Raw genomic sequence first — 26,058 nt, 5'->3', positions numbered from 1 at the left:
GGTTTAAGCACTGCTTCATCCTAAATTATGTCAGGGTAGGGAGTGATTATCACTTGCATGCTGCCTTTTGGGAGTTCCAGCTTATTCTGTTTATTTGACAGAAGGCAAGGACTGGGATTTTCCAATTCAATATGTGACTGCTCTGAGTGTGGTTGGGATAGCAGCAGCAGCCCCTTTGAATTACACAGCCAGGGAAACAATAAAAAGTTGGTGGGATTGTGATTTTGCTTTTTGTTGGGTTTTTATTTTCCCTAAGAAGCCTCTTTGAATCAAGCAAGAAGTCTTGCTTGATTCAAAGACTTCAATAACTGCATCTTATGGTTGTGGTGAGGCTGTGATCTGGATTAAATCCACATAAATTAATTTCTGACAAGAAGTTTAAGTGAGAAAACAGAATTACACATAGCCAAATTCCAGTGTCTATGATGAAAAGTATCTTACTCTGTAAAGTGGAAAAACAGTAGTATAATTGTGCCCTTTACATTTATATTTATATATTTTTTTATATATATCATCTGTGTTGTTGGGTAGCTGTGTTCTTGTGGAAAAATTAAACCCTCTGATTCAGAAGTGGCTCAGAAATATAAATGGCAAGAAAGTAAGAGGACATTTGTTCCCCGCACTTTATTTTTTCTCCTTTGGAATTACAAAGGTTTGGTTGTTTGGCCACAATACTTTCACTGAAAAGTCAAGGCTCTACTCTACCTTCTGTGGGGTGATGTCTGAACTATATTGCCATTAATTAATCTCAATTAATACCTCGCTGTTTGATCAACCCTGTTGAAACCAAGAGAGAATAACCTTAGTGATGATGCTGTGATACTGCAAATAAGTGAATCTCTGCTCCGCTGGTATCTTCCACTTCCATGAAATTGGAGAATGCAGGGAATTTAAATTACAACGGTTGGGCAAACATTGCTGTGCTTTTTCATTTCTTCTTGCAGGTATGATGTGGTCAGAATGCAAAGAGCTGTGGCTGGAAGGACCCAGGGAATACATCTTGCAGTTATGGAATGTTCTGGATTTTGGGATGCTGTCCATTTTTATTGCCGCTTTCACAGCCAGGCTCCTGGCATTCCTTCAGGCCACAAAAGCACAACAGTATGTGGACAACTACATTGAGGAGAACGACCTCTCCGAGGTCACACTTCCTCCAGAAATTGAATATTTTACTTATGGTGAGCTTAGTTTTTCTGCCAAACAGATCTGAATGTAGGAAAGCTTGAAGGATGCATTTAGAAGACTGTCTTTACCCTACACCTAAATTTGACCCCGTTGATTTTAAACATTTGCAAGTTGTATTTTATTCTTGGCTAATTGCACAACAGATGAAATGTTGACGCGATTCCTTTCTCTATTTTTTGGTTCAGTTGTTTGAGATTTATTCATGTTCGTAAACATCTATCAGCATTTCCTCCTGAAGGAAGGATGCTGGCCCTGTGAAGGTCTGTTTAAATAGAATAAAACTACAAAATACTTATTGCAATGCAGAAATTGTCAATAAAGATGTGATTAATCTGTATTTACAACACAAGAAAATGCTGCTGACCATGTATTTTAGGATGGGCTTCAATATATTGTAACAGCAGACTTGGTTGTGTTATTTACCTTTATTGCAGTATGACTAATCTGAATATTGTATACTGAATATAATACCTGAATACAACCATTGTGCATATGTAAATACACATTTAGAAACACAGGGTGTTTTGATATGAAACATTTTAATTCAGTGTTGCTCTGCTAAAATGGTGCATGAATTCACATTGTAATTTATGAATTTCTGTATAACTCAGTTGTTTCTGTGCACATTGTGTGTAAAACCCACAATCCTATTTCTTTTGAGGTAATTGGCAAAAGTCTTTATGGTCACTGTGGGGAACTAGGTTACATCCTGCAAAAAGCAAAAGCTTGGTGTGACTAATGAAATTGTTCATCAGGCAGCACTTAACTGCCCATCAATAAAACACCAAATAGGAATAAATTTCCCAGCTTTAGTGTAGTGTTTGTTAAGATAGCTAATACAGAGAAGTTTAAAAATTCCTAATAAGGAATTAGGTATTATCTAGTTCAGGTTAAAATCCAAACTGCAGAAGAAAAATGTTATGTTTCTTCAAGTCACTTTTCTTCTAACAGAAGGCAATGTAACTCATATTCTTAATTTATGACTTAAATGAAAAAGGAACAGAGCAGCAACTATTAGACTCTTCAAATATTTGTCTCAACTATATTCAGACATGTTAATAGAAAAATCCTATCAAGGTTTATTCTTCAATATTGTGATAAATTAGTAACCCCTGTATTTCATATCTTCCAGCTAGAGATAAATGGCTCCCATCTGATCCTCAGATAATATCTGAAGGCCTTTATGCAATTGCTGTTGTTCTCAGCTTTTCTCGGATCGCCTATATCCTGCCTGCAAATGAGAGTTTTGGGCCCTTGCAGATCTCCCTTGGAAGGACTGTTAAGGACATCTTCAAGTTTATGGTCCTTTTTATTATGGTATTTCTTGCATTTATGATTGGAATGTTCATACTGTACTCCTACTACCTTGGAGCTAAACTAAACCCAGCCTTTACAACGTAAGTGTGAGGTTTCATTGTAAGTAAAAAGCCAATCAAAACTTTCAGGTTTTTCATTAAGATAACAAAGTCTGAGAGACATTGTGTGCTCTCTCTTAGCATGAAAATAAAACTGAAGACTTCAGAAAGCAGAACACAAAAGACCCATTGTTCCCTGTTTGTGTAATGGAAGCTTTCATTTCAGCCTGAAATAATTTCACCTGTATATATTTCAATCACACAGACTTGTGGGCAACCAATTGGAAGAAAATATTACTTGATATAAAATACCTTTCTAGTTCCTGTTGTTCTGCATGTATTGTTACAGCTCTATTAGCTGTGATGGATAGGTGGAGAACAGAGGACAAATGGAAAGTGTTGTGAAAAATGCTTCCTGCATGTTTGTTGTTTTGATCAGTGCTCTGATTCACAGATAAATTAATTGAGGTTGTTTATCTGTCGCCGTAAACACAACTTATTTATTTCTTTGTGTAGTTACTAATAATGCCTTCCTCTTTTTTCCCCTACAGAGTGGAAGAAAGTTTCAAGACCTTATTTTGGTCGATATTTGGCTTGTCTGAAGTAACCTCTGTTGTCCTCAAATACGATCACAAGTTCATTGAGAACATTGGTTATGTTCTTTATGGCATATACAACGTCACAATGGTGGTGGTTCTGCTCAACATGCTGATTGCTATGATCAACAGTTCATATCAAGAAATTGAGGTGGATTCTGTTCTCAAGTTGTTCTCTTCTGTGTTGCTGTAAAAATGGCAGAGTTAATTGGAATAATTTCAGTGGTATGCAAAAAGTACAAAGAAGAGATTACCACAGGAAAGGATATCACAAAATGTATAAAAGAAGGGTGACTTTATCTAACAACTCAGCCAAGCTGCAGAACCTCACAGCATCTAAACAAGTTTATATCATATCGTGTACACATTGTATTTGGCATCCAACTCCAGTTAAAAAACAAATCAGAAGATGTATAGCATTGAAGATACTTGGGTTTGGAAAATCTCAGATTGCTGAAATGAAAGAAGTATATTTATAGTGCCAGCTTTCCAGACCATGAGTTCAAAGAGTACTACATTCACACAGATGCAGGCACACACCCACACAAACAGGAAGAACGATTATCTAAGACAGAGTGTACAAATGGATATGTCATTCCCAGTTTTTTCAATGAGTTCTGGGAAATGTTAGGGAATTCAACAGAAAAAAACTAGTTATAAGCCTTGGAATACTTCAGTAAGAATGTATTAGGACAAAATAGGTTTGTCAGTATTTAACACAATTTCTTCAGAACCACAAAGTTTGCATTTTCTAAACTCCATTATAAATCAGAGTTGCTCTTCATGGTTATGTAAAAAGTTGTGAGCACTACCATTTTAAGTCATTTTTTGCCTTGAGTCTAATACTTCAACACTTGTGCAAGTACCAAGCCCATGTGACCACTTTAATAAGAAAAACAAGACTTGAAAAACCCCTGAAAGCTCCACTTTAAATAGCAGGGAGTTTATATGTTGGCTTTCACTTGATGCAAAAATTATGCTTGCTTAAATGCTTCATGTGCTTGAACTAAGTATTCTCAATGAAATGTTGCCATAAAGAGACAACTGAAATTTGGTTAGAATAAGTACTACTTTACTAAGTAAAGTGGTTGCATTTCTGCAGAACTGCTGGAAGTCTTACTAGCAAGAATATAATGTTTTATCTAAAACCATAAAGATATTTCAAAGCAGTTTCATTTGAAAGAAGCTTTGCATTTCATAAAAACCAAGAGTATCATCTCTTTTATTTTCTAACACAGGATGATAGTGATGTAGAGTGGAAGTTTGCTCGTTCTAAACTTTGGCTGTCATATTTTGATGATGGAAAAACATTACCTCCACCCTTCAGTCTTGTACCAAGCCCCAAATCTTTCTTCTATTTCATCATGAGGATCATTAACTTTTCTAAGTGCAGGAGGAGACGGCTACAGAAGGACATTGAAATGGGAATGGGCAACTCCAAATCAAGGGTAGGTTCTGAAATCCTTTCATTGCAGGGATTGTGTGTAAATTTGTGTCTATTCCAGAGGTCTTCTTTTCTTTTTAGTTTTAGCCTATAATCCATTATTCTAATGATAATAAAGTAATTAATCATTTATAGCAATAAGTCTCTATTTCAGACGGCCTAAACATAGTGCATAAAACAAGAAATTATTTAAAAATTTAAATTTTGTTAGAACAACCAAATCTGGGGAAACACAATTAAAACAAAAATTGATGAGTGTTCAAAGATGCAAATAATTCCCACAAGGGAATATTGATAAAAGATGCTTTAAGCCTATTTCCACAGAACAGGATAGCTAAAATTATCAGCATTAAAAAAAAAACCAAACAAAATAAAGCCAACATATAATTCAAGGCAATCTCATTTTTTAAAAAAATAATACTCTGATATAGTAGAAGATGGAAAGATCCCAAACATGTCTAAAGATAAATAATAATGGAGCTGAATCCTAACTATGAATTCCATAATTTATTTTAATTTTTTCTCATTTCTTCCTAGTTAAACCTTTTCACTCAGTCAAACTCCAGAGTTTTTGAATCCCACAGTTTTAACAGCATTCTCAATCAGCCAACACGCTATCAGGTAAGTACATACAGTGATCACTGTCCTGAGCAATAGAACAGTGAGAAGGTTCTAGCAGAATTTTGTGTTTCAAGTGCATTTTGCCTTCACCAGAGAAAGAAAACCTCCTGTAGAAATCAAACTCTAGGATGCTCCTTGAAAAAAAAAAAAAACCAGTTTTTGTCCAAGCTCATAATCTGAAGCATTTCAAAACTAGCTCATGCAGTATTTAAAATTGGTCCTTGATGTCCCCCTTGGAAAATGTGAGGAGCAGACATCTGAAACTGGTGAAGGAATATCTGAAATGGGTTTCTGGGTAGGGGATGTGAAAGATGACTAGGTTGGCTCTCCCCTTCCTTTCTCAGCATGCCCCCAGAAAAGCCCATTTCAGGCAAGTACTTCATCTGGGGCTGTTCATTCTTAGGCAGATGTGACAGAGAGAGCTAAGAAAGAAAAATGAACAATGTTTAATTATATAATCTCACTTGATTATATAACTGTTTTAATCCGGCAGCAAATAATGAAGAGACTGATAAAACGTTACGTTCTGAAAGCACAAGTGGACAAAGAAAATGATGAAGTCAATGAAGGTAAGAAAGAGACTGCAATATTCAGAAGTAATTTTTTTCATGCTGTATTAAGAACCAGTATTACAGTGATGCATGGGGGTTTTGAGTGAAAAGAGGGATTGTTTCTATTTCACATGCACTGAGGCTCAGATAGTAATGGAAAGTATGCCCATGTCATCAAAGAAATGGAAAAGTAGGACTAAAGAAGTAGAACTGAGAAATATTATGGGCCCCATTTTACAGACAGAAAATGAGGGCACAGACATAATGCACAGAGGAAATCTGTGAAGGAGCCATTAACTGTATTCACACTTCCAGAGTACTAATCAAAGCTGCAGGATCTTCCTCTCTATTTCATTCAACTGAGCACACAATTATACACAATTTAGCACTTTACACTGTGAACTATTTGTCCTCCCTTCCTTCATAAAGCTGTGAGGAATAATTACCTGTGAAGCTGCCCATCATTAAACAAAGCTCCACAGTCAGCTGCATGGTGATAAAAAATGACAAATGTAGCCTCTATTTTAGTGGGAGATCTTTTGAGAAAGAGTGGATCTGAGCTCCCTGGCAGATGTGAGAGGTGCTTGCTCCAGTTGCACACCCTAACTCACCACTGGGATGAGATTATGGCAAAGGTTGTCCTCCTCCCTCCAGCCTTCCAGGAATGAAACACAGGCCTGCAGTCCAACAAGCAAACTCCTGTGCTCTGGCAGATCCCCAAACAAAAACTCTAGCTAGAATGTTAACAAGCAATAGAGTGATGCAAGGATGGACTGAAGATGTTTTACGGGCATGGCAGCGTCAGGCAGCTGTGTGCATGTGTGATGTAAGGGGCCTGAAAGGGCTGCTCAGCTCTCAACTAAGGCAGCAAAGCTTCTGTTTTGCTCCTTAGTTGTTCTCTGCTTACCTATAACTCTCTTCAGCAAGAAGCAGGGAGCAAAAAGAGTTAAATTAAATCCCCCTCAGTGCCTTCAAAAGGCAGCATTGTGCACTGACTGTTATCCTGACACTTCCCCATCCTGTGTGGCTGTACAGAGCTGTGATTGTCAGACAAAAGCAGAAAGGCTCCTGAAAGTTAATCCTCTCAGTGTGCAGCTCTCCTGAATTCCCACTGCTTTCCTCCTGTTCCTGCTCTGTGATGTAGGAAATCATTTGCCTAGTGACTGATGAAAAGACTATTCTGTCACCAGCAGCGCCAGCCCTTTCCAGATCCATGATGCCACTTTGGTGTTGGCAGAGATGTGTTTAAATTAGAAAGACAGTGCAGAAGAATCAGAGTTTACTGACATCATGGTTATGGCTTTGGCATCAGGTGTTGTAGAGGAAAGTCCACTTTGAGCAGGGCAAGTAACCCTTGAGTTCTTGAGTTTCACTCTTCATCTGCACAGCCAAGTGTTCTGTGTTGTGAGCATCTCATTGGTACCCAAAGCACAGACCCAGCCTCTGAAGATGCAATTCTTGAAGTCTGCTATACCCTAAACAGAAAACACTGGCATTTCTATGTGCTACAACTACTTTAACAAAAAGTCTAGAGATTTTCCGTTCTGCATCACTAGAGAATGTAGGTGTCTTGTCATACTCTTTTCTTTCGTACATGACAAATCATTTCCCTAGGCAGATACTGTGTAAGAACTCACATCCCTCATACTTGCTGGAAGAACATTTTTAAAAGCTTTTGCTCTTGAACTGAATATCCCTACAAGGGAACACATGCTGCTGCTTATTATGAGCCTGGCCTTGACAGATGTCTTTGTTTAAATGTGTTTTTTGTATTTGTGTCAAATTATAACATCATGTTAAATTGGTTGACTTTTTCTAATTCCAAGGATGTTGGTAAGGAAGAGGAGAGACTCAAAAGCTGTGAGTTTTACTGCCAGCTCTGCCACACTTTTTCCTTGTCATTTTGGCACACCCCTTCAGAAAAAAAATCTCTTTTCCTTTTCTCTCTAAAAAGGGGATACTAATATTTACCAGCTGTTCAGCAGTGTTGGTGTGATTAATTCATTAACCTTTGTACAGCCCTTTGGGAATCTTTGGTGTTGTGTATACACGTGGACCACAATGCAAGACCCCAGTGGACTGTTAATATTCCTTTGGTGCTATTTAGGGCTGGAGACACATCTCACTGAGAATGAAGACGAGGTAAATCCTCCTGACCCATCCTGTACCTGCTCTCATGAACATTTTGGGATGATAATCTGAAATAGGCACTGATGTGACTTAACTGAATGTTAAACTTTGCTAAAAAGTGTTTATTTTCATTATTAATGCAGGTGAATTAAAGGAAATCAAACAGGACATCTCCAGTCTTCGCTATGAACTGTTGGAGGATAAGTCCCAAGCAACAGAAGAGTTGGCAATTTTAATACATAAACTCAGTGAGAAACTAAATCCTAATATGCTGAGATGTGAATGACTCAACAGAGGAACCGTGGCTTCGACTACAGCACAACTATTTATTGGCAATAATATTTCAGTATCTTATACTTGAAAAAAAATGTATTGTAGATTTTTAGCACTAAATAACTTTATGTACAGCTTCTCTGGAATTTAGTCTTAGGAACTTTTATTAACTCACCACAAAAAGATTGCTCTCTTCATTTTAATTGTCTAAAAGCAAGAACTATCATAACTTTTTTTTTTTTGCTTTTATGCATTAAAAAGGTATAATGGTATTGGTTGCTGATATTTTAACAGGTTTATGAGTACATATGGAGAATTCTTTGCACTAAATTTGCAAGACAAAAGATTAACAGATACAGTGTTACACTCTGTTCCTTGCAGTGTCCAGGTACAAAATAGAATTTTTCATACTACAATAAACCAACTAGAGATGAGTGGAGGATTACTTGAAATCGTTGTTCTTTATTAGTGGTGCTAGTAACGCGTGTAAGCACAGAACTCATGATTATGACCACAAGGAATTGCTGAGAACCAGGTAAGTGGGAATGTAATGGCAGCGGCGCTATTTAACATGTCTGTGTATACACGTACCCGCACCGACCCTTTCTTAATTCAGTGTATTTACACTGCGGGGAGTAAGGATATTTTTTTTTTTTTTTAACTCAGACTCCGTGCAGGGCAGGTATTTTTGGCTTCGTTATTAAACAAACCATTCCTCCCGTACGGTTCGGCACCGTGCCCGGGATCCCCGTGGGGGCCGTTCCCGCGGGAGCCGCCCCGGGGCGCTCCCGGCTCTGCCCGCCCCTCGCCCCGCCCCGGCGCCTTCCAGCCAATCGCAGCGCCCCTCTGGCCGAGGCCCCGCCCTCCGCCCTCTTGCCCAGCCAATGGGAGGCGGGCCCCGCGCGGAGGTTGCCGCGGTGACGGGCGGCGGGCGCGCCGTGCCCGCGGGAGGGACGCGCGTCCCGCGGCAGAGATGGAGCCGAGCCTGGCACGCGTGGATTACCTGCAGGTGGGCACGGCAGCGCCCCGGCAGCGCGACGAGGCGGCACGGCCCGCCCGAGGCCGAGGGGAGGCCGGGCGGCGGGGCCTGCGAGCGGCCCGAGGCGCGTCCCGGCGCTCCGGGCCCCGCTCTGGAGCGTCTCTTGCATCCACAGGTGGGAGTCACGGCGCAGAAGACGATGAGGCTGCTGCCCGCCTCCGGGAAGAAGGCCACGCAGAAGGTACCGAGCGCCTGGTGCTTCGCTGCCTCTCCTGTCCTGTGCCTCATCCTAGCGTTAATCATCTCCAGAGTTTCCTTAGATGTAGGACGTCACAGAGAAAGACTGTGCAACCCCATTTTGGGGGTTTGGAAAACCTTTTTTTGGAAAAAAAAAAAAGAAAAAATATCTGAATTTGTAATTGGAAAACTTCAGAACGGGGAAGGAATTTTTCTAGTTTACGGCATTGCTGAAACCACAAGGGAGTTCTTCCATATTTCTCTGTTTTGGTTTTACTGACACTTAAGACGAGAGGAAATGGCCTGAAGCTAAGACAGGGGAGATTTAGATTAGATATTAAAAAATATTTTACTGTGAGAATGGTCAAGCATTGGAATGGGCTGCTCAGGGAGCTGGTGGAGTCACCATCCCTGGAGATGCCCAGAAGAGGATCTGGCACTGGGTGCCATGGTTTAGGGGTTACAGTAATAATGACAACTTGATGCTTGAACTTGATGATCTTAAAAGTCTTTTCCAACCTTGATAATTCTATAGAATATTTATGTTTAAGTATTTCTTAATTTAATTAAGGATACCTTGTTAGGGAAGCTCAATAAAAATAGCTGCATTTTTTTTTCCTTCAGTTATAAAGTCTTAGTGTGAAAACACAACTTTTCCCAAATATGTCTTTGCCTCATGGTTGCTGACATTTGCAAGTAGAAGCAGGAAAAGGATTCTAAGTGCCTGTACTTGAACTGCTGTTCAACATCCTATCTATAGCATTTTATATGGATCTTTAAAGTGTACTCCCATATGTAATTTAGTACTCTAGAATTTTGAGTCCTTAAATATATGAAAATATCATTAATTTTGTAATAGAGAAACTATTCCCAATAGCATGTAGTCACCAGACAAGGGGCAATGGCAAAAACTGAAAAGAGAGGAGGTTTAGATTAAATAATAGGGAAAAATTTTTCCCTGTGAGAGTGGTGAAGTACTGGCACAGGTTACCCAGAGAAGCTGTGACTGCCCCATCCCTGGAAGAGTTCAAGGTCAGGTTGGATGGAGCTTGAGCAACCTGGGGTAGTGGAAGGTGTCCCTGTCCATAGCAAGGGATCTTTAAGGTCCCTTCCAACCCAAACCATTCTGTGATTCTATGGATACAGGAAGAGCATTATGTAAAACCACATTTTTGTGTGTAATAAAAAATAACCATGTGTTATACTTTTGAAGGTGGTTGTTGGAGATCAGGATGGGGTCGTTACATGTTTTGGCATAAAAAAGGGTGAAGCTGTGGTAAGTGGAAATGTTCCATTTAAAATTTTATTTTTGGAATATTTTTCCCAGTGAACTTTGAAAGTCCATTTTTTATTGATGTGGCAATAAGATGCCAGTGGAAGGTGTCTAGGTAGAGCTGTGGACTGATGCCTAACTGTGGTGAGGGCATGCTGATCTCATGCCTGGTCAAGCACAGAATTCTCCATAGCTGTAGTCAAAAACTAATGTGGAGAAAAAAAGTAACTTCCACACATTTTGCACTTCAGGTAAGTTGGGCACGTACACAGTTATTGTAATGGAACAAAAACCTGCAGGGATTCATTAAATCACCTTAGGGATTTGGCCAAACTGATTGCCCAGCTCAGTAAAAAATTATTTTATTTCACCGTTTTCTTCTCCAGGAAGTTCATGGTTAGCTCATAAGTATTCTATAACAATACAAATAAATCAATGTAGACTTCTGGAATAAGAATGTAGCATGTGAGAGGGACGGAGTGCATGTGTGTTGTTCTTTAAAATAAAACACAAACCACAAACTAGCTGACAGCAGTGCTGAATTTTTCCCATGGATGAATTAATAACAATGAAGTAACAAAGTTTTAATTTATTATGTTTTAAAGCTTATTGTGTTTATTTTCTCATAAAATGCTTGGTTGCTCTGTGATTCTGAAGATAAATATACAGATTATTTTTATCTGTGTACAACCCATTGCATCTTAGTTTTGCCAAAAATTAAGTAAATTTCTTACTCTTTATGTTAAAAGATTATGATAAATATAATATTGTGATGATGAAAATTGCTTTTCTGTTAACAGCCAGTGTTCAAGACACTACCAGGACAAAGGATCTCCAGATTGGAGCTGGGAGGAGCTCTTAATACACCACAAGAGAAAATTTTTGTGGCTACAGGATCTGAAGTCAGAGGTTTCACAAAAAGAGGGAAGCAATTTCTTTCCTTTGAAACTAACCTTACTGAAAGCATCAAAGCTATGTATGTATGATATTTTGCATTTTTTGAGAACTGTAGCAGATTGTTAGTTTATGATTTTATGCAATAATTTTAAGCACATTGTGTAGGTGGCACTAAGTGCCAGTCCAGCTTCAGCTTGTGCTGCAACCTGTAGGAGGAATTTGGAATATCATGGAGAAGTCTTGGAAGTGTGGGGGGAATTGGGAGTGGTCTGGAGGTACTCACAGCAGTGCAAAATCTGTGTGAGCAGAGCTGGGGTTATTGCCACAGTGTGTCCTGTCCACGTAGCTCCTGGAGCAAAATGTTTTTTGGATTGTGTTGTAAGATGTTGCCATAGACAAATCAGCATAAAAAATATAATAATAATGAAATTTCTATTAAGATATTCTTAGGGATTTACCTGAAGACAGAGTGGAAATGTGAGAGCTGTAGAAACCACATGGTTTTAGTATTTATAAGGAACTCTAAAAGCTGGAACAGCTTGCAGGGCCCATAATACCTTGGCACTGCGAGCATTGTAAAGCATGAAAGTATAAAGGACTCTTGTGGCAAGATGCTACAGGAAGTGTTTTCTTCTCCTCAGGTACATCTCAGGAGCAGATCTCTTTCTCTGTGCCAGCTACATCTATAACCATTACTGTGACTGCAAGGACCAGCATTACTTCCTGTCAGGAGATAAAATCAACGATGTTCTCTGCCTTCCTGTAGACAAAGTGAACTGCATCACACCGGTGCTTGCATGTCAGGACAGAGTGCTCAGGGTGTTACAGGTTAAAATGCCTCCTTCTTTTTGTTTTATGTATGGATGCTATGGAATTGGACTAATTATTAAGGGAATACATATCAGCATGGCTTAAACATCATAAGGGTCAGTGTGTTGTGCCTTACTTAGCAGTGCTGCTGCTGGTGCATTCCCTTTCTGCTGGTTTTTTTAAAGGAAAATCTTTACCATAAACTTGTAAAAAATGAGGATTAACGAAACCACTATAAACAGGCTTTGGAATTCATAGGTGGAAATTGATGACAAATTGGTCCCTTCTAACTAAAAGTGCTCACCTACACATTTAATTTCCTGAAGTCTTTATCACTTTGGGAGTTCTTGCTCTGATCAATTACTGTTGCAACAAGTCTTGAGTGATACTAAGCGGCTTAACAAACTAAATTGCCAGATGGGTTCCTGGATAATTTTTAATGATAATAACATTTCAAGAGTCCTATGTTTTATTTCTACAGACTTCACCCTGTTTTTGGCTTAGAAATGGTTTTCCCATAGGAGTTTGAATAAGTAAATCTTGCCTTTTAGTATGATCCATAATAATTTTGTCATTGTGGGGCTTTGCTTCAGTATGTGGCTGGTGTTTTGGGGTTGTTATTTTTTTGTTGGTTTTTTTGTTGTTGTTTTGGTTGTGGTTTTTTGGGTTTTTTAACAAATTCATTGAAGACTGTTTTCTTTGTCTTCAGGGATCTGATTTGCTGTATGAAGTAGAACTTCCTGGACCACCTACTGTTCTTGCTCTGAGCAATGGAAATGGGGGTAACAAGACTTTGAATATACACATAATTAATAATACTATTTTACTACATTTTTAAGATTTTGTAGCTTGTCTTTGTTAGTTATTTTATCTTGGTTTTGTAAGCTGATGTTAAAAATGCAGCAGAAAAGTGACTATGCAAGGTAATTTTTTTAGATATAGATATATCTTTTAGGTAGAGATATATCGACATAGAGACATAGACATAAATAGACATAGAGGTATGACTGTTTTAGACAGTACTAAATTATATTCACATTTAATTGAAGGCCTCTTACAACACTAGTGAGGTCTGAGGGGTCTCATTGTGTAAAAACAAACTGGACTTTTGGGGTCATGTCCAGATTTTGGGTTTGTGTTTCTCTTACACTTGGATTTCCATAACTGGAATACGTGGATGGATGAGAATATTGGTAGAGCTAACATATACTGAGACTGGAAGGTTCAAACTTAAAATAGTTTTGATCCTCCTTCTTGCTAATCTGCTCTAACCTCATAGAAATCGCTTTAGGGTGTTAATCTGGTGCTTAATTTAGTTTCAGTTAGATTGTGTGTCAAACATCCAGAGCTTGTTTGGAAAAGTAGTTTTAATTGCTGAAATTTTGGCACAACATTCACTGCTGGGTGTGTTGTTAAAAAATTTCTCTGTTTTTCTTCTATAAAAGTCCATTGAATAGCCTTTATACTTCAGCCTAACCTTGCTGAAATATATAGATTTTGACTGATTTTTAGGCAGAACTCAAGTGCAGGGGTGCAGCCAAACACAGAATAGTGATAGCCACAAGGAAATTATCAGGATGGGTGCAGTTTTCATGGATTTGTTTTCAGGTTTGAAGCCTGACAGTTCCATTGCACGTCACTAATTCAGTGTTTTCTTTTCCCACGGGCTGGAGCGTGTAACTACACAACATTTTGAAGTTGGTGTGCTTGATTTTATCAATTCTAAATTCAGTTTCTGTGTTCAGGTGATTCTGGGGAGGAAATTGTGTATGGGACTTCTGATGGGAAATTGGGTCTCACCCAGATTACTGGTACCAAGGCAATACCAAGGTGGGAAATTGGAAATGAAAAGAAGAGGGGAGGTATGTGATGTGTCTCAATTTCTCACTCTTTGGCTTTCCAGCATACCTAAGGCTTTGTTGAGTGTGGGGTAATCAGGAGATCTTTTTCATAGATAATTTTGGAGGCATATTGTGATTATGTCAGTATGTGGTATTAATATGATAAGATCTCTTTAATTCTTCTGATTTTCTGACAAATAATTTGAATCAGTTTGTCTTGCTTTGGACTTTGTGTTCATATCCTTTCCAGTATTCTAGCAAACTTCTGTTTTTACACTATTTTTAAAGTGGTGTTTGTAAAACAGTGTTGATTCAAATACGATTGATTGAGATGTCTTTCATTTTTCTATTTCTAAGTGTGTGTGTATTTGGCAAATACATCTGCCATATGTTCAGTGGTTTTAAGGTCTCTAAAGAGTCATAATAAAGGGTTTTGTCTGAAGGTGGAATGTGTCTCCACATGAACTGATCAAAACTTTCCCAGTTTTAGCCCTGGTGTGCTGCTTCTGGAACATCTGTTAGCCTCTACTGCTTTGTAAAGGACAAGATCAGGAATGGAATGTATAAATACATTTTTATTTAATTATAAGAGTTATCACCACATTATTTTCTTAAAATGTCCTTAGTCTTTCTGTAAAATATGGAGCCAAAAAAGTGAACCTTGAACCTGAAGTACAGGGGAGGGACTTCAGCCTTGAGGACTGATCCAGAAATCTCATTATTAACACCTTAAAAGCTGGCTGGGACTCTCTTTCTGTGTAACTGAGTGTGGCCTGTGTATTATTGCATCATAAACTAATAAAGATGAAGCAAATGGCTTTGTTTTCTTCTTCATTAGGTATTCTGTGCATTGATAGTTTTGACATTCTGGGAGATGGAGTTAAGGAATTACTTGTTGGACGAGATGATGGAATGATAGAGATTTATAACTTTGAGAGTGCTGATGATCCTGTCCTTCGATATGATTATGTAAGTCCTCATTCTTCATACTCTGCTGGGAAATAAACCATTAATTAAAAATCTGTGTTTCAAAACATAGATGATTGTTACTGCTAAAATATGTAGTTTGGTTTTAATTTAAGAGGTTTGTAACGTTGATAATATGAACTTCAAATCAGTATGGTAACATGTAAGAACCAGAAAGTGAAGTAGTTTTGATTTGAGCAAAAATCAAAATAATGTAGAGAGTGTGTGTTCAAGTTTTGGCTCAGTTGACTACTGAGTGACACCTAATAGAGAGTTGCTCTCTGAGTGAAAAACCTGAGAGTGCATAGTCTGTGATTTACAGGTTAATAAATGGAAGCTGCCAGGGCTTCACTGATGGTAATTACTTTGGTTATCAATTGTTTGAACTAGTAACTGGATCCAGAGAGACCATTCCACTTCAGTCAGATTGCGAATTTCTGCTGGAAAAACACTGTCTATTAATAGTGTTTTGCTTTCAGCTTTTCAATGTGTTTGCTATATAGAGTAGAATCTTCTGAAAACTTTTAAAATGAGTGCAGTGATATTTCCCTCTGCTTGAATGTGTTTATTTGAAGGCTTTATCAGAGAGCATTGCATCAATCCAGGGAGGCTGTGTGGGAAAAGATGGCTATGATGAAATTCTAGCAGCAACATACTCAGGTAAGCTTCATATCATTGACTCAGTAAATGCCATGTGTGGTGAGGTGATAAAATGAAGCAGGTTATGTTTATCGTGCAACTCACGTCTCTTAAAATTTTGTGTTGAAAAGATCTCCTCTGATTTAATATTTACACTTAAAAACGTTGCCTATACTTAAACTGTGGGGATTTTATATCTTAAGATATTCATCATGTGTAACACAGTGGTTGACTATATTTTGGTGTAAACTGCTGCCTTAATATGATGAATTAATGAGTATGTCTGAAAGAATTATTTATGACTTTTTAATATGTATGAAAAATGTTGATATACAAGCATGGTTTTATTTTATTTTTCTGTGTTTATGTAATTGCTCCTTTTCAGCTTCACAGTGCTTGAAATGGTTTTGATTTTAGTAGGAAATAAAGATACCCCATGTGAGGCCTCTCAGCAGCTCCTCTATAAGTCTTGAGCTATTGGCCTGTGACACAGGCCATGATAAACATGCTGTGTATGTCAGCTGCTGGGAGCTAAAACATTGCTAATTATCTCCCTTTAGTTACCTTAAGTGCTAAAAGTTAACCTATTAAAACTTCTTGTAACACTGCTGGGAGCTAAAACATTGCTAATTATCTCCCTTTAGTTACCTATTAAAACTTCTTGTAACGAAAATCATGTCATTTGGCAAGATACAATCCTCAGTCAGTTACTGAGAAATAATGGTGTTCCAAGTACCTCTTCTAACGTTTTTGAGTGGTCAAAAGACCCTTGCACCTGACCTCATATGAAGTGGTTTGGTGTGATTGGCAGTACTTGGTACTGTTGCAGCCTAAGTCCTTTGTGGCTTCTTTTAGTGGGAATGTTGTAAAGATCCATGGATCATAGAAGGAAGGGAAAAAGTGAAAGCCCATGTTCCCCTGTGGGCTTTCAAAGGTGAATTCTGCTAGGATGTGCTCTAGACTGGTGTTGGCAGGGAACCAGAGCTATAAACACCTATTCATGTCTGCATGTCATGCTTGAGGTATCAGAATATAATCAATTAGTATTTGCTTTTAGAAATAAATGCAATTTAGGAAGCAAAAGTATAACTTGTTTCAAGCAGCAGCATCCAACCTCTAAGCCCACTGAGCAGCATTCAGTTTGCTATAAACACATTGCACAGCTTTTGTTTTCAGTAATTCAGGGTTTTGTCAGAAAAAATCCAACTGCTCCAACAAATTAATCCAACAGTTAAAAACTGTTAAAGGAATTTATTGGTCAAAGTACTTAATGAAAAAAAAAGTAATGTTTTCTAATTTAGGCATGAAACCCATAAGAAATGGTGCTCAGTGTCTAGGATTAATCCTACAAAAAAGGATTCAATTGGGCTCAATTCTCTCTACCCAGTGTGTGGAACAAACATCACTCCACACATACAATAGCAGAGTGTAGAATTTTCTTTTTAGCTTATAAGGAATATAAACTTCATATATTGGTTTAGGCTGGCTGACAGGACTGACTACAGAACCTGTCCATAGAGAAGGTGGATCAGGTGAAGAACTTAAATTAAGTCAAGAAATGCAGAACAAGATTTCATCCTTAAGGTAATTGTGCTAGAAAGAAATTTAAATGGAAGAATGGAAATGTTAAAAGCTGAAATGTCATCTCTCCTTCCTATCTCACTGGATTTTCTTTCTCACTAATATATCTAGAAGTAGAATCAAATCTTTTCAAAGTAGAAATGAATAGCAGCCTCATTTCACAGTCTTTTTCTATCTTGCCTTCACATGATGATGTCTTAATGCTTTCTGCCTCAGTATCAGCAAGATAAGGCTTCTCTTCCTTGCTGCTCTATAGCTTCTAAATGATGGCAGGAAAGAAGTCACTACCATATTATTCAAAATGCATTGTACTCTTGAAGGAAAGAGTTTCTCCTTTCCTGTTTCTCAGAAACTCTCTTGGCAAGGAACATGTCAAATCCACGTGTCCACGTGGTAGAGTTTATGTTTTATCTTTGCTAAGTACATCTAAGGGGAGCCATCGGTCACTTCTGGCTGGAAAATTGAGGACAGGAGATAAACATGATTACCTTGCAACTGTAAACTATTTAATTTCTAGGGTAGCTCTATAGTTGCCTTTTTTTGAAGACATTATGAGTGGTTTCCCTTTTGTAGGAGTGAGTTGGAACAATTGCAGATCAAAGTACTTCAGGAACGGGAGAAATACCAGCAGTCCTCCCACTCCAGCACTGCAGTCTCCTCAGTACCTGCCTTCAGTGTCAATGACAAGTTCACACTGAACAAGGATGATGCCAGCTACAACCTCGTCTTGGAGGTGCAGACAGCCATAGATAATGTCCTGGTGCAGGTCAGTGGGGCTTTGTTCTTGTTGGGTTTTTTGATGCATAAAAAAACACTCAGAGACTTTCTAGTTCAAAGAGCCAAGTTACAGCATCTTAAGGACATGCTTGTTAGGGAGCAAATACAACAAATTCGTGTTGAGCAGAGCAACTTTACATTACCAGAACAGACCAAAGTGGCTGCTGTAACAGAAGATTTCTTTGTAGCTTTGTGTTTGCTTTTGCATGGTATTTATCCTTATTTAAACACCAATTAAATGAGGTGCACATCCTCACTTGCCAGTTAAGTGCCCTCTGTAGTGGAAAATTAATTTCAGAATGTTATGGGCCACCTGTTCACTTCCAGTGTGGAACAGCGTCTGATTTGTGGGCACTTGGGGAGAAATAGTCCTGCCCATTACAGCAACCTTAATTAATTATTCCTCCTACTGTATCAGCTGAAATTAATGCCATCTTTGGTAGTCAGAAAGAGTAGCAGTACTGAATAACCTTATTTTGGGAAATGCATGAGGAGAAAAATGTGACAAGGAGGAAAAATGTGACAAGGGGGATGTGGTTTTTCTATAACAAATGGGAAAGAAGTATTGTAGGATTTTATTTTTCACTTCTTAATAAAAATCCTGTTTTTATTAAGGATGTTACAGAGCAATGCTAAGCTACAGCTAATTTGCCACTGCATAATATTAGATGTTTCCACAGCTAAATGAGAAATAATGAAATTATTTAATCTACCTTTCATGACTGAAAGACAGTTACAGATTTTACATTGAGGTTGTGGTAAACCAGCCCCCCAGGAGTTCAGGAATCTGAAGGGAATAACAGAAAGATCATCATGTTACTCCAGGATTAAGTAGTAAGCTGCATGTCTGTTAGGCTTTTGCCTCTGAGATGAAGCAATCTCCTTGCTTCTCTCTCCTTTCAAAGCTTGATGACAGTTAGAGGATAAATGCACTTGAAGCTACTCAGGAATGTAAGCTCTTTCTTTTTCCTTCCTCCTGTGCTCTGCAGAGTGATGTCCCGCTGGACTTGCTGGATGTGGACAAAAATTCTGCCGTTGTTAGTTTTAGCAGCTGTGATTCTGAGGTGAGTGAAACCGAGGAGGTGATGTCTGGAGAGATGGCGTGATGCAAACTCTTAATATTGTGCAGTAGAAATAGAACTTGGATTTATATATCTCTGATTTAAAATACATTCAGTTAACTACTCATGTTGTAATTGTGGAGGGCACAGCTTCTTTAGAGATACTGCAGAATTAGGAGTTAAAGGCAGGTCCTGACTTAAGGCAAACCAGCTCTCTTCCTTTTTTTTTTTTTTTTTTGTTCCTGAGGAGGATTGTGAGAGACACATTCAGTATTGCTCTCTCCTCCACAGATTGATTCCACAGATTGATATACCTTTACCTCCAAGTAACTTAGTTGAAGAGTGTTACATTTCTTACTTAGTTAATTTCTAAAAAATATGTTTAGAATGTGACAATTCTGCTGTGTGGGGAGTAAAATGTTGGCATTCCTTTTTTTATTTGTAATTAGTACAGACTTAAATAGTTACAGAATTATTATTGACACTGAGGGTCAGGGAGAAAATCCTGAAAGGACCTTAGGATTTATGAAAATCTTCTGTAAAATCTTTTCCCTTCTAACAGTTCTTTATTTTAGTTTTAAGAACTGAATTTGCACATCATTGTTCTGCCCTGGAGCTCCCAGAAATGAGCTTTTTATTTTAGGTTTTGTACGATTTGTGATGATTAACTTCCTGCTTTTTAGGGTGTATTTTCTTACTGATCCTGCTTTAGTTTTTGAATGTTGAACTAATTTTACAGATGAGTTGGGCAGGCTGACATGCATTTTTCAGATGAAAAGTAGGTATCTATGTAATCTTTGTAGAGATAATAAAGAGTGTAAGCAGCTTTGGTTGTGTTTTCCTTATAGAGAGATTTGTATTTTTTTTAAATTCTATCATAATTAAAACTAACTCTATCATAAATATAAAACATTCAGGGGAACCAAGGATTGCCTTTTTGTATTTAACTCTTATACATAGCTGTACCTGCATTGCAAAAACTTCACTGTAACATAGCTACAGTTAGACCAGTAGAAATTTTGTGAATCCACAGACCTATTTTGCATTATTTTCCTATTTAGGTTTTTTTTTTTTTCCTTTTTTCAGCCAAATAGCAACTTTCTTCTTGCAACTTACAGATGCCAAGCAAATACTACAAGACTTGAACTTAAGGTAAAATGCTCAAAAATATGTTCCATAAAATTAATGGTTAGTCCTGCTTTGGAATGAAGAGTTCTCTACGTGGATCAGTCCAATTTCTACTGCTATTTATTTTCTGAGACCTTCTAACCTGGGGCTTGTGTGTTCCTTTTTATTTGTCTTTAGGATTTCTAAGGGCTTCTAAAAATATGTCAGAGGAGAGCCTGGGATCTCTTTGTGTCTCCAGGATGAAAGCAGTGGGGACACCACAGATTGGGAAAATACAGGATTCTGAAGGCAATGTGTGGAACTTGAAGCTGAGGGAGGTGTGGGAAAGAAAGCTCTGGCACTTTTTATTCTCTGAAGTGTTTGAAGGAAGCTACATTGAGAACTAACAAGGAAATATAGGCTCAATTTGTATTTTGGAGAGGAAGCAAATCCTGTCATTCCATGCTTATTATACTTAAAGGCATGTGGGTGTTTTGGAATTTATTTTTAAGGATCAACCAAATTCACACATTTTATGGCAATCAGCACAGGAAATAATGAAGGAAATCCTGATTAGGAAAATCCTCAGCATGCCCACAGGCATGAGGTTTTCTCTTTTTACTGCAGCCTCCTAATCTGATATGTGTTTACATAAAACTCTCAATTTTTGAGGCTTTTTATTTTAACTGATCAGAAGATGAGTTAGAGGGTGTTATTTTATTAATATTTAATTCAGCTAATACAGCAGCACTTCACTGGACTATGCTCCATTTAGTTCTAAAACTCATCTGCTTTATTTATAGTGGCACTATCAAGTAAATGTAGTACTATAAATATTCTTGAAATACTAGAGGCTTTCTTTAACATACTTTGAATATTCACTAGATTTCCAAACAGTGGTAAAATAATCTTTTTCCTTTTCTTCTTCTCTGTGGGTTCTTCTTTCCCCTCTGCAGGTTCGCTCGATTGAAGGACAGTACGGGACACTTCAAGCGTACATAACTCCCAGAATCCAACCAAAAACCTGTCAAGTTCTTCAATATCAAATTAAGCCACTTTCACTTCACCAGAGAACTCATTTTATTGACCAGGACAGGTATGTGCAAAGAAAAATCAATGCCTTTTTTCACTTGGAAAAAATGACACAAGGCAGCTGAAACATTTGCTTGGTACACTTACGTATGGAATTTCTAACCCCTAACCTACACTTTTGAGCCTGTAGCTCCATTTCATGGATTTCCTAGTAGAAAATATGGATTAAATGTGTTCCTTGCTGCTCTTGTTTTGGGGCTATTTTTCATTTTACTGCCCTGGGTTATAGTTCAGCCCTATGTGTTAGTAGAGCTGAGGGTGTGGTAGAAAGGAAACTTTCCTCTCTAAGTAACTGTGCCTTTTCAGTTTCAGCCTCATTCTCTGCTCCACCCTTTTCCTCTATTTTTTTTCCTCACAGCTAACTTGGCCCCAAAACTGAGCCAAGACATTTTACCTTTATCTCTCTGTTATAGGAGTTTTGTATTTTACACAATTTCTGATGGATTTTTGCCCACCTCACTAACATCTCGTATTGCCTCCAAGGATCTGCCTGTTCAGATGAAAACTGAAAGATGGAAGGGAGGCGACCAAAGCCTTCAGTGTGCAAATGAGCTCCACTATGCCTTGTGCTTGATAAAAATGCTGCATCTGGGGTTTACAGCATGGGAGGCTCTTGAGGCTCTGTCTTAGTCATATTTGCTCTTGTCAGTTATTTACCTTTGTCCTAAATTTCAGGTTTAACAACTTGCAATGGGACATCAAAAACTTCCAACTTGTTTTTTTTTTCCTAGATCTGACATGCCTAGTGGGAGGTAAAACTTGAATATGCATGTAGCTCTGCATTTTGAAGTACAGAAAAATAGCTGTAATCTACAATATGTATCTGTACTTAGGGAGAGAACTGATTTTTTTACAGGGTGCTGATTAAAAGGAAACCATCATGTGGAACTAAATTTTTTTTACATGGACAGTGTAAAAACCTCTTAACTCCTCCTTCTTAACTATTAACTGTCCTTTTTCTCTTTTAATTTCACAATGCCACAGGCCCATGAATACACTGATGCTCAAAGGCCAGTTCAGTTTTGCTGAAATTCACTCCTGGGTTGTGTTTTGCTTGCCTGAGGTGCCTGAAAAGACTCCTGCTGGAGAGTGCATCACCTTTTATTTTCAGAACACTTTCCTGGGAACACAGCTTGAAAGTACCTACAGGTAAAATACAATTACTAAACCTAATGCATGCATGTGTATTCAAGTTTATTTAAAATTGTTCTTCTTTTATAGAAAAGGTGAGGGATATTTTAAATCTGACAACATCTCTACAATATCCATCCTCAAAGATGTGCTTTCCAAAGAGGCTACTAAAAGGAAGATTAATCTCAACATATCATATGGTAAAAATCCTTCTCTGTTTTGTTATCCTTCAGTTCATTTGTTATTCCCATAAATGGAATATGTAGTATTCATTTGCTTGTTTGGGTTCTTTTTTACTCCCTGCTAGATGTAAATGAAGAATCTGTGAGGCACACATTAAAGCTTATCCACCCTAAATTAGAGTATCAGCAGCTGCTGGCCAAGAAGGTGCACTTAATAGATGCTTTGAGAGTAAGTATCTGAACTCTTGGGGTTTGGTTTTTATGGGGGCTTATGCTGTCAGATACTAAAGCATGGCTCAAGTCAGGTGTGTGTCATGTGGGGTCTGTTCCCTTAAATTCAATTAAAGCATGTATTTTAAGTGTCTAAGAGGCAAATTTCTTCAAGGAAAATTCTCTTTTTTGCTGTATAACTAGTGAATAACATGTAGGGTTACTGAACATGCTTAAATTGGATGGTAGAGGGGCAGCCAGATTTATCATCTAATATTCTCTCCTAGCCTGCTGTTATTGTCCAGCTGCTTCTGTCCCTCTTCCCACTAACATTTATAGTTTTTTAGGTCATCCAGGCCAGATGCAACTTCTTTGCTTTGGAACTTCATCCCAGTGTCTCATAATTTCTAAATCATCTGCTTTTGAATCTTTTCCTTAATACCTTCCTCAGTAGCCTTTGGGAGGTTCCAGTTAGGCAGCTCATCTCAGTTCTTAGAATTTTTTTCCAACAACCAGGATTTTCCTGTCAAAAGCTCACCATAATCGAGTTGTTTTGGGTGGTTTTTTTTTTGTTGTTTTTTTTTTTTTATTTAATGGGAATGGAGGTGAAAATTTTCAACCAGTTCTGTCATCCTTTTGGGGGAATCAAATGTTTGTCAGAGCTTTTCAGATAGTAGAAAAGCTGGCTACCAGTGAGAACAGTGTCAATCACTAAAAAGGTTTTACTTGGGCTAGTTTTGGGATTTAAACAATATTTTTTGGGCAAACCAGGGATTTAAACAATAATAGAGAATGAATTCTTAATGCACAATATCTTTATGCAATAATAATGGTGTTGTACATCTTGCTTGTTTTAGACAGCAAATCTTCGACAAATTTTTTGGTCACTCATTTTTTGGATGGTAACTTATTGGACAGGTAGTAAAATAATCTAATGATTGATGAAAGCTGGTGTCCCAGCAGACTCACAGTGCACAACATAATTACCTCTTGTCTAGAACAGAAGTACATTTCTCTGGAGGATAAAAAGATCTATACCATGAACCATTCCAAATTGGTCTGCTGATAGACTGAGGTTTTTTAGAAGAGGCATTCAAAACTTTTTACTGTCACAAATGCAGTGATACTTTCAGAGTTTACTTTTAGCTTCAGACTTCACTGAGTGCTACACTTTTTTAGGAATTCACTTATTCTAAAAATGAAGGTATAGTCAAGGCTTGAGTCTGCATGGTGTGATCCTGTTCTAGCTCAGAGCTGGAAGCTGAAATAAGCAGGATTTTGAGAATCCAGTCTATGAAGGGACATCTGGCATTTCATTAGAAGCCTAGAAAATGAAGGACTCTGGAAATAACACGTGCTCGTTTAGAAGGGGATTGTCTTGCCTTTGAAGTACTTCCTTCTGACATATCTAAGCTTAATTTCTTCTTACTTACCTGCTCTTATGATACTTAGCTGCTGTTAGCTCTTACCATTTTAAACTGTCTTTGAGGAATTACAAGTTCATGAAGGCAACGTGGACTTCCTGCTCCCAAAATACCGCAGCATTTTGGAAGAGGCAGATCAGCTGCTGGAGGAATACAAGAGACAACCTGCACATCTTGAGAGACTTTATGGTTTGTTGACAATTCAGCTTTATTTAAATGGAGCTTAATGTCCAGAGACATGGCTGAAATAGACAGCTGCTTATATTCAGATGATTCTTGTCTTTGTGGACATGGTTAAAGATTGTGTTCAAATTCAGGATGGCACTTAAGAATGTATAAAAGTTAAGTGGCTTGGATTTGTTTACAATTCAACCATTGTTTAAAACATGAACTTTAAAAACTCTTCTAACCACTAGAATACTTGGTACATAATCATGAATTAAAAGTAGACATACCTCCTACTGAAAATATATAGTAATTCCTGGAATTTTATCTTTACAGGTATGATCACAGATCTCTTCATAGATAAATTTAAATTTAAAGGCACCAATGTGAAAACCAAAGTTCCTCTCCTTCTGGAAATTCTGGATGGCTGTGATCAAGATGGATTGATCGCTTTTTTTGATGCTGCCTGACAAGGAAAAACCAGAGTAATTTTTCTGGTTTTAACCAAGGCATTTTGGTATCAATTCAAAAACACTTTTACTCTTTTGTTGTATTGTCAGCTCTTAGGTTTTATTCATATTTATTATCATATTGGATACAGTAGGAAACTTCATATAAAGTGTTGTGTATGTTAACTGTGTGCAGAGGTTTTATGTACAGTGTTAATAGCTCAAGAAAGATCAGATGTAAATACCAAAGATCCTTTTGGGAAAAATGTTTTCACTACTGTTTAAGCCTGTCCTCCCAGCTGCAGGAATGAAGAAACTGGTTTCAAGAAACTTGGATGGATTTAGAATAAATCTGTGTGTTTAAGCTGTACCTAACTTAGTTTCTCCTGTTGCGTTGAGAATGTGGTGTGAGAATCTCACCAGACTTGATGTAGCTGGTGTGTGCAGAGGGGGGAGAACTCTGAATGTTAGACTGATGACAGCTCCATTTAAAGCCACATTTGTTTAGGAATGGATGGCATTAAACTTCCTCAGTGCTTCTCCAGCCTCCCTGTGCTTCATTTCAAAACTCCACCTACTTTCTCACTTGGTCTTATTTAAAATTAGAAGAGATAAGCAGCCAGTGGAGACAGAGATCTGTTAGCAAGTAAAAAAGATCAACGCCATTGAAGTGAGGTAGAATCATCAAGGGTGGAAGAGACCTTTGAGATCATCAAGTCCAACCATCAACTTGTCATTATCACTGAAACCCCTAAACCACATCCTCCAGCACCATATCCAGACACCTCTTAAACACCTCCAGGGATGGTGACTTACCCTAACAGTGGTAATTTTTTTCCTCATTGTCTCATCTGAGGGTGGGGGGGGCCCTGGCACACGTTGCCTGGAGAAACTATGGATACCCCAGCTCTGGAAGCGTTCAAGACCAAGTTGGATGGGTCTCTGAGCAGTGTGGTCTAATGAAAGGTGTCCCTGCCCAGAGCAGGGTGGTTAGAACACGAGTACCTTTGTGCTCTGCGACTCTTTGATAATCGAAAGGTTATTATAGTCTCATGCCGAGGCCATTTCCTCTTGTCCCCTCG

At 38.1% G+C, this 26,058-nt stretch overlaps 2 protein-coding genes across 3 annotated transcripts in view; both read left to right on the top strand.

The window, feature by feature from the left end:
- Nucleotides 1-8,584, top strand: part of TRPC3 (transient receptor potential cation channel subfamily C member 3) — a 33,124-nt gene extending 24,540 nt beyond the window's left edge. Inside the window, exons 6-12 of one of the 2 annotated variants that reach the window (XM_041482296.1) lie at nt 945-1,178; nt 2,318-2,582; nt 3,092-3,287; nt 4,375-4,584; nt 5,118-5,201; nt 5,695-5,770; nt 8,026-8,584. In XM_041482296.1, the coding sequence (XP_041338230.1) occupies nt 945-1,178; nt 2,318-2,582; nt 3,092-3,287; nt 4,375-4,584; nt 5,118-5,201; nt 5,695-5,770; nt 8,026-8,168 (1,208 nt within the window). In that variant the 3' untranslated portion in view covers nt 8,169-8,584. Of the gene's footprint in view, nt 1-944; nt 1,179-2,317; nt 2,583-3,091; nt 3,288-4,374; nt 4,585-5,117; nt 5,202-5,694; nt 5,771-7,578; nt 7,646-8,025 lie in introns of those variants that run through there. The other variant, XM_041482297.1, reaches the window with a different exon arrangement.
- Nucleotides 8,585-9,053: 469 nt separating this feature from the next.
- Nucleotides 9,054-25,496, top strand: BBS7 (Bardet-Biedl syndrome 7). Its single transcript, XM_041482337.1, has 19 exons — nt 9,054-9,164; nt 9,310-9,375; nt 10,585-10,647; nt 11,445-11,620; nt 12,183-12,369; nt 13,061-13,133; nt 14,097-14,213; nt 15,031-15,161; nt 15,734-15,818; nt 17,279-17,381; nt 17,952-18,144; nt 19,145-19,219; nt 20,303-20,368; nt 21,280-21,419; nt 22,400-22,564; nt 22,637-22,746; nt 22,854-22,957; nt 24,428-24,551; nt 24,864-25,496. Exons 1-19 carry the CDS (start codon nt 9,129-9,131, stop codon nt 24,995-24,997), a joined length of 2,148 nt encoding a protein of 715 aa, XP_041338271.1. The 5' UTR covers nt 9,054-9,128; the 3' UTR covers nt 24,998-25,496.
- The last annotated feature ends 562 nt before the right edge of the window (nt 25,497-26,058 follow it).

Source organism: Pyrgilauda ruficollis, unplaced genomic scaffold, assembly GCF_017590135.1.
Source record: "Pyrgilauda ruficollis isolate IOZ18807 unplaced genomic scaffold, ASM1759013v1 scaffold58, whole genome shotgun sequence".
Taxonomy (NCBI): Eukaryota; Metazoa; Chordata; class Aves; order Passeriformes; family Passeridae; genus Pyrgilauda; species Pyrgilauda ruficollis.
This window is presented reverse-complemented; position numbering and strand designations above follow the sequence as displayed.

Excerpts from the sequence above, each read along its gene's own strand:
- BBS7 (XM_041482337.1), top strand. The coding sequence starts at position 9,129 with ATGGAGCCGAGCCTGGCACGCGTGGATTACCTGCAG. Across the intron at positions 15,819-17,278 it reads TCTAGCAGCAACATACTCAG|GCTGGCTGACAGGACTGACT; the intron begins GTAAGCTTCATA and ends ATATTGGTTTAG. Across the intron at positions 18,145-19,144 it reads TAGATAATGTCCTGGTGCAG|AGTGATGTCCCGCTGGACTT; the intron begins GTCAGTGGGGCT and ends TGTGCTCTGCAG.